The 8,242-nt window shown below is 55.0% G+C and overlaps 1 protein-coding gene across 7 annotated transcripts in view; it reads left to right on the top strand.

Annotated features, from left to right (window-relative positions):
- TNS1 (tensin 1) overlaps nucleotides 1–7,613 on the top strand; it is a 196,948-nt gene extending 189,335 nt beyond the window's left edge. For all 7 annotated transcript variants that reach the window (XM_029224920.1, XM_029224924.1, XM_029224926.1 and 4 more), the window contains one exon: nucleotides 2,737–7,613. In XM_029224920.1, coding sequence (XP_029080753.1) covers nucleotides 2,737–2,881 — 145 coding nt within the window. In that variant the 3' untranslated portion in view covers nucleotides 2,882–7,613. The remainder of the gene's footprint in view (nucleotides 1–2,736) is intronic.
- The last annotated feature ends 629 nt before the right edge of the window (nucleotides 7,614–8,242 follow it).

Here is an 8,242-nt window from a genome sequence, read left to right on the forward strand (position 1 = left end):
AGCCCCATTTTTTTCTCACTGATTGACTTTATCATAGATAAACATTACGCTGTTGAATTGATCCATTTATTGCCATAAGTACTGCTGTCACCTTTACATATCCAGACTTCATATAAGATTGGCTTTAGAAAAAGATAACTTTCACTGTTAAAAAGAAATCAAAACCACTGCTGATTTGGGAAGGTTTGGGGAAAGAACCTATGTTTAAAAATAGGTCTTAGGGCTTCCCTAGTGGCGCAGTGGTTGAGAGTCCGCCTGCCGAGGCAGGGGACACGGGTTCGTGCCCCGGTCCGGGAAGATCCCACATGCCGCGGAGCAGCTGGGCCCGTGAGCCATGGCCGCTGAGCCTGCGCGTCCGGAGCCTATGCTCCGCAATGGGAGAGGCCACAGCAGCGAGAGGCCCTCGTACCGCAAAAAAAAAAAAAAAAATAGGTCTTATACGACAGGTAGAAATGGGTGTGGGAGCAGGAGAGAGCTGATTTCATGGGGATGGGGCTGGAGAGGCCACCAGATTGCAAGCTCCCTGAGGGCACGACTGTATCTGCCGTGTGGGAGGGGCTGATAGATATTTAGTAAAGAAATGAAAGGATGGAGGCAGGGAGGAGGAGAGCGAGGAGGAGGCCCAGTGAGGCCACTGTGGTCCAGATGCGTGGAACTGACCAGGGTCAGCGCGATGAAAGCTCCTTCTGGGGGTGTCCTGTCCGTGTAACCGAAAGTGGGGTCTGGCTGCTCCCCTTTCAAAAGCCAATACAGAGGCCAGGTTGGTGGAAAGGAAAGTTTGCTTCATTTTGGATGCCGGCAATCACGGGGGAGGGTGGATGCGGCCCCCACCCCACCCCCACTGACAACCAGGGGGCAAGAGCTTTTATAGACGGCGGGAGGGGGCTACATGCCCCCTTAACTGGCCATGATGTAGTTAATTTCTTCCACCTGGTGGGAGTTTCAGTATCTACAAGACAGCTCACAGGATATGTCTCAGAATATTATCTATAGGCCTTGAGAAGGAACTAAAGGTCCTTAACTATGCTTAGTGACTAAACTACTATTATTTAGTCTTGTCGGACTGGTTTCCTTTGTTTCTGCATTTTCTCTGATTAAACTTATTCTCTGGCTAAAGTTTTTCCACAGAAAAAAGGCAGGCAGAAGACATGGGGGGCAAGGACCATAGGGTCCTGCTCTGTTTCATCAGAGGGGCCATGTGGGATGGAGGAGACCTCTCCTGGCTCAAGGTCACATAAAGAGTTAGCAGCTCAGCTGAAGAGAGGTCCCCGTGTGCAGTCCTCTCAAAGCTTATCTCAGCCTTCCCTGGGGCTCATGGGGTCACTGGGCTCTCCAAGTCCCTGCCGCCAGCCAGGAGGCCAGAGCTCTGCGTTTGAAGGGTCTTGTCTTACTCACCACCCGGCCCTCCAAGGGGGAGATGCATCCGGGACAGAAGCGGGCTGGTCCCAGGCCTGGAAATTCCTCATTGAGGAGTAGCTTTTGTGCTGAGCTTCCTTCTGACTCGCCCTTGTGGGGGCCCAGGAGAGCTCAGGGCTGGACGAGGGTGAGGCACGCGAGATGCCTCAGGCCCCCAGTTTAAGGAGGTGCTCGCTCTTGGGTGCTTGTAAGCGCTGCTCTCTGCCCTTGGGGGCTGAGGTTTCTTGCCGCATCCATTCCTCCAAGCAGAGGAAGGACTTGGGCTACTGTTGAGTTGGCCCTGAGGCCCACAGAGCTGAAATAAACATGAAGGGAGGGCAGGTGGGCAGTGTTCAGGCCTGAGAGGTGGGCTTGTTCTCCATCCTGGCCTGGAGAGGGGGCTCCGGGGGGGTGATCCACGGGCCCAGGCTTCCCCACCACTTGGGTAGACTGTTACCCTAGGCCTCTGACCTGATTGTCCCCAGCCCCTGAAACACATCTGGGTACAGCAAAACTGTGGGGAGCCCTGTGTGTGTGTGTGTGTTGGGGGGGGTAAGCCAGTCCCAACTCTGCTAATTTTAGCTGCTGTGGTCCGTCCAGTCCTGGGAGAGGGGTTTCCATCGGAATCTCCAGCTGTCCCGATTTCCCCATCCAGCAATGTGCTGGCTGGGAGGGGACCTGAGCTCACATTCTGTTCTTCTGCGCTCGTATTTTTAACTCTGTTTTGCACAGAGAGAACGCTCAGTCACTCCAGTCCTGGTATGGGGAGTGGGGTTTGGGGGGGAACAGGTGTGGGGTCCCCCTCCCCCTCCCATTCTCTGGAGAAGTGTGTGTGCGTGTGTGTGTATAGTGGGGGACGGTGGCCCCTCATCCTTTGGTCTCTGACCTTCTGTGGTGTCTGAGGCAGCCGGGCCCTTTGACAGGCAGACGGCACTTTGCTTATGTGCTGTGTGTAAGAACGTTCGGCTAGAGGTGTGGCAGGGATGGGCTGAGAGAAGCTGGTCTAGGAATGTCCCATTTTATTTTTGGTCTCACCCCCCCCCTTACTGTCGGGTCTTGTCACTCACCTCCAGCACCTCTTCTCCCTGCTCCCCACCCACAAAGGGGAATTTCTACTGACCCTGAACAAGTGATGTGCTGTCTCCAGGCGTTGGTTTTCTTGTTGGTGAAGGAGAGAAAGGATTCTCTCGCATGCTCCACCCTCAGTGCCCAGTGCTCAGGGAGGTGGGGAAAGACGGGGAAGGGAGCAAAGATGAGCTTGCTTTCCTGGGCGCCTCCCCCAGGCCTGGGGTTCCTCCTGCCCCCCCCCACACACCTGTCACCCATCTCCCGCCCCTGCAGGCTCTTCGGCTTTGTGGCCCGGAAACAGGGCAGCACCACGGACAACGCCTGCCACCTCTTTGCTGAGCTTGACCCCAACCAGCCGGCCTCCGCCATCGTCAACTTTGTCTCCAAGGTCATGCTGAGTGCTGGCCAGAAGAGATGAACTCCCCCCTCCCCTTGCCCAGGGCCGGGGCAGTGGGGATGGGTATGTGGGGAAGGGACCTGTGCATCCTGACCATCCTTGAATCCAGAAGGAGGACTTTGGGCCAATTTTGAAGAAGGAGAGAAGAAAGTGTCATGTGGGGAGAGGGAAGTGAATTGAGCGGGGAGGGGGAGAGAGAGAGAAAGAAGGAAAAAGATGGAGGAGAATAACTCGGATTCCCCTGGGGAGATGGATACTGCAAAACCCCCAGAGCCTCCAAAACTAACCAGGTCCACCTAACTCCCCCTCCACCCTCTGAGAGGATGGAACTCCTCAAGAGAGGCAGAATGAACCCCTCTGGAGATCCACATTTTGGGGGGAAATGGAAAAGCTCTTTCTTCCTAACCCAACTGTTTTGCAAGGAGAAATCCTGTCAAGAGAATCTTTTTCTGTCCACCTCTAGGGTAGATCACCAAACCAGAAAGAGCCACCATGGGACATCCAGTGGTGGAACTTTTGCTTTTGAAAGTATCTCAGACCTGAGGCCCCTAAGGTCTCTTTGCTCTGCCTCTGATGTACAGTTTGTGGGTGTCTTTATGGGGTGTATATATGGCCACACCCACATCCTCACACACTGATTTCTGTTTGCCTCTCAGCTTGAAGTAGAAACAGGTATACTTGTCCGTGTCCCCTGTGTTTGCACACACAAGTGCATACTGTCCAAAGAAAGTTAGAGTCGGGGGTGACAGGGCAGCAGGGAGGGGGCATAAGCCCCCTTCCCCAGGAACACCCAGGATTATGGGTAATGGACGCTCTCTTGGTCCCTGCACCTGCTCTAACAGCCTTGGGTGCCGCCAACCCCTTCTCCTCAACGGAGACCCCCACGGAGTGGGTCTGGCCATGCTGCAACGTTACCCCTGATCTGCCTCCACCAGGAAGCTGGAGCATTGGTTTAGGAGATGGGGACTTGTGTGTCCGGAGCTCTGGGGAAGAGATTGCTCAGGGAGGGAGGCTGCTGAGCTCTAGGCACCTTCCCCGAGGCGTGTGGCCCAGCCTCGGGGTGGGCAGGTGGCTCCCGCCAGCTCCCAGCCCTCAGCCCCTTCTTGGGTTTCGTGCCCCAGACCAGCCTTTCTCAGACTTGCTTATGTGCATGTTGCCTTTTTGGGTGCTGGTGATTGAGCCTTCCCGCTCTGCCCTGCCCTGTTCTGTCCTGCAGGGTCCCCATGTGGGGGCTCATCCTGGGAACCTGCTTCTATAAGCCCTGCTCGGCGAGGCCCAGGAGAGACCCCTGCAGTTCCTGTGCTCCCTCTGCAAGGGATCGGGGGTCTGACTTTTGCTGGACCGCCCAGGGGAGCTGGTCAGTTCTGGGGGAGGCTGCCTGCACACCACATCGCCTGCCTGCGATACCAAAGCCTTGCCCTTCCCCCTTCTGCCTTGGTTTCCCCCCAGAGCCCAGCTGCCGTGGAGCAGAGGGCAGAAGGCGCATATTTAGGCCGAAGGGCTGAGAGTCCAGCTGGGTGATTGGGCGCTCCCTGACCACCACCCAAGTGCTCTAAGCCAGACGGGAAATCCACCAGGACTCCATCCTTGAGTAGCTTCTTAAGCCTCTGGGTTTCCTAGAGAGAGGCATTGTACTGATATATAAATATATATAATATATATGTGAGACATACTGACAGAATCTGTAAGCTAATGAAATATAAGAAAAGGTTAAAAAAAAAAGAATAGGTAAATTGACAAGAAGTATTTATTATTTTCCCATCTAGCTTTATTGCCTCCTTGGCATAATCCAGTCCCCATCCCTCTCTGTACCTATAAGTGAAGCCTGAAAAGTAGGGGCCTTTATCCTTGGAGCAATCAGGGGTCTCCTTGCCCTGGCCTTGGCCTTCCCTAGACTCTGACTGGGGCTCAGCGGGGAGGGGGTGCATGTGTTCCATCCCCTTCACCCCCCTTATTTTTGGCAAGCTGGGCCCGGCTGTCAGCTCCCAGAGATGAGGGCTTAGCAGCCCGCCTCCCTGCAGGCCCGAGCGGGTGTGTGAGCCTGCAGGGGACACGGGTGTGTGTGGTGGGCGTGGGTGACGTGTGCGTCTTGTATTTTTTTTCTCTTCCAAGAAGTCGTATCTGTGTGGATGTTCTGTTTCAGGGAGTTGGAAAGGAGAGCGTCTGAAGATGGTGGGGAGTAGCCCCCTGCTTCCCAAAGATTGAAACCTTGTTCTTGGTGACCAAGACTCCCCCAAAGGGCTCTTCCTTCTGAGGCTTTCAAGCCAGACACCGTGGTTTCCCCTCTCTCATTCCCTACCTAAGCCCAACTCTCTTCCCAGACAGAAGAGGATATTCCCACCCACTTCCTTTGTAAATATCTTGATCTCCCACTGGACAGCCCGGGAACTCTCTCCTCCTGGTCTGGATGGCCGGGAGGAGCATCAGACCCTTCATGTGAGTCTGGGGTCAGCCTTCACACGTGCTTTCCCACAGCCCACCAGCAGCCCACCCCACTCAGGCCTGAGCCATGTGTGACTCTGGGAAGGACTCGAGATGCTGGGGAGCTGATCGACTCCCCCGACCCAACATCCTTCTGGAAAGAGTCAGTTTCCGAGAGTGTGGCCTGTCCCGAAGAACGATGGGGAAGGGTACCCCAATCTCCACCATGGTCTCACCTTTGGGTCAGACACTGCTTGGGATAACCCTCCCGTGTCTCACAGGTTAGGCCCGTGCACCTTGCACACGTGCGCACATACACACACACAACCACAGCACTGCAGTATGTTCTTGCCAAAGATTTCCTTTAAAAGAAAGCACTTTTAATAATTATTGTTATTATTGTGTGAATGTTTATCCTTTTCTCTCCCCATCCCTCTCCCCAACCTTTTTTGCTGTTGTTATTTTGCTGTTGTTTATTGTCAGCCAGGAGAGTGCCGTCTGGTCTTGAAAGTGGGCTGGGGAGTTGGGGATGGGAAAGGGTCTGGGAGGAGTTGGCGAGAAAGAGCTGGAGGCTGGAGAGGCCTGGTCAGCTTGTGATGCAGGGATGCAGACCCCAGGCAAGCTCAGGCCCCAGCCCCAGGCCCAGCCTGTGTCTTGCTGTGCATCCAGGCCTCTGAGGCAGCCGAGGCCTTACCGTAGCTGCCCTGTATGGTGTCTGGAGGAAACAGGGGGCAGGGAAGTGACAGCCCTCCAATTCAGCAGGGAGAGAGGCCCAGCAAGGTCCCCGTGGCCCTTCCCAGATGGAGCGAGAGGGGAGGACTGGGCATTGGAATAGTGGAGAGGTGAGCCCAGAGGGGAAATGGGGAGGAAGGGAACAGTTTGATGGAGCTCCAGGGCTGAGCGGATGCCTCTGCCCTGCGATCGTGGTGTTCTGGCTCCCTCCTCCAGCCAGGTGTTCCAGGGACAGAGACATTGTGTCCTAGGTTTGGGAAAGGCCCTTTGACCCAGGTCCTCATTGGAGCCTCTCCCGCAGCAGCTCCAAATGCTTGTGGACTGCCAGGATTCGTTCTTCCCTGGCAGGGTTTTGAGGGATCCCTGGGTGTGTCAGAGACAGGCAGGATAGGGGTGGGGGGACCTGGTGGCTCTGTGACCATAAGAGGGAGCCCAAGGGGCACGTGTGATTCTCTGTAAAGGGGCTCCCGAGGGAGATGAGTCGAACATCCTTCTGCCCACTCGGATGGGCCGAGCAGAGGTTGGGCAGACCCCTGGTGCCACCCAGGGGTCTGTGGACGAGTCTGTACGTGGAACAGTGTCCGTGGCCCCCTTCCCTGGGATGTTCATTCATCACCCCCGCCTCCTGGGTCTTCTCCCCTGCTTTGGTCTTTCCCAGCTTCAGGATCTGGATCTGGGCGGGGGGCGGGGTGGGATCAAGGAGGCCGATGCCCTTTCCGAGGGCTGCCTCCTGCTCCTACATCTCCCCACCCTTGGGATCCTTGGAGAGGCTGGGGGCAGAGTCCCGGGGCTACTTTTCACCCGGGTCGAGGCCCCGGAATCCCGAGACTGGAGTGCCCTGGCCAGTGGTAACACAGAACGTGTGCGCGCGCGTGTGCAAGTGTGGGTGTATGTGTGTGCGTTTTTTGCTTGTCTCTTTAGGGAACTTAGGAGTCGGGTTGGAGGTGGTTGGCAATGGGATGTCAAGTTCACTATCACCCAGCGGCGGAAGGAATCAGGAGGCAGGGCTCGTAGGGCCCCTGATTGGGGGAATCTCAGTGTCGGTGACGGTGGGATCAACCACACAGGGTGGCGCTCCTCTGTCCTCAGATGTTGAAGTGTTGGAGGACCTCTGTTTATTTCCCACGCTTGGACTTTTCCCAGCTGCGAGGTAATTGGAGAGGGATAGCCCACTTTTGTTTCTAATCAGTGTTCCACAGCTTGAGACTCTCCTGCGTGTCCACATGTGTGGCTCATGTGTGTGACAGAGCACATCTGTGCGTGCATGCTGTGTTTCCCCACCTCTCCCCTCTCTGACATGTCATTCAAAACAAATGTAAGAAATTCCTCACTCCATCCCCTCCTGCCTCCCAGACCCTCTGCAGGAAAAACCGAATAACCCAGCATCCTCCTGATGCCCTGGCTGTGTATTTATATAGATGGAAATATACTTTCTATTTTGTATCATCGTGCCTATAATCTCTGTCACCTTGTATAAACCCTGATGTATGCTACTTACCCTGGATATGAATGTATTGTACACTGATGCTGTCCCACTCCTGTACAGCTGCTTTGTTTCTTTGCAATCCATGGTATGGCTTTATAAATGATAAAGTGAAAGAAAAATCTGTGCTGTTAACTAGCTGTGTTGTTTGGAAAGGGGATCCGTCAGGTCTCCAGTGGGTAAAAAGGGGCCTCACCCAGGCTCCGGATATGTGGTGGGCTTCAGGGATGCCGGTGGCGGACGACTCACCCCAAATCCTCCCAGGGCTTCCCTACCATCCAGGTCTTGGGTCTGCTTACAAGGAGTGTTTCATCTGGACTGTTTTAGCTAGAAGACAAACTCACATCAAAATGGTTTCAGGAGGGCCTTGCCTGGTGGCGCAGTGGTTGAGAGTCCGCCTGCCGATGCAGGGGACGCGGGTTCGTGCCCCGGTCTGGGAGGGTCCCATGTGCCGCGGAGCGGCTGGGCCCGTGAGCCATGGCCGCTGAGCCTGCGCGTCCGGAGCCTGTGCTCCGCAACGGGAGAGGCCACAACAGTGAGAGGCCCGCGTACCGCAAAAAAATAATAATAAATAAAATGGTTTAAGGAAAAAAAAAAAGGAATTTAGTGGCACACATAACCAAGAAGTCCAAGCACAGCTGGTTCCAGGAGCTCAAATGGCAGAATCAGGAATTTGTCTCTATTACTTGGTTCTGAGTTGGCTTAATTCTCAGGCAAGCTCTATCCCAGTGGTGGTACCACCGGAT

This window comes from Monodon monoceros, unplaced genomic scaffold (genome assembly GCF_005190385.1).
Source record: "Monodon monoceros isolate NGI ecotype Baffin Bay Population unplaced genomic scaffold, NGI_Narwhal_1 Super_Scaffold_16, whole genome shotgun sequence".
In the NCBI taxonomy this organism is placed as follows: domain Eukaryota; kingdom Metazoa; phylum Chordata; class Mammalia; order Artiodactyla; family Monodontidae; genus Monodon; species Monodon monoceros.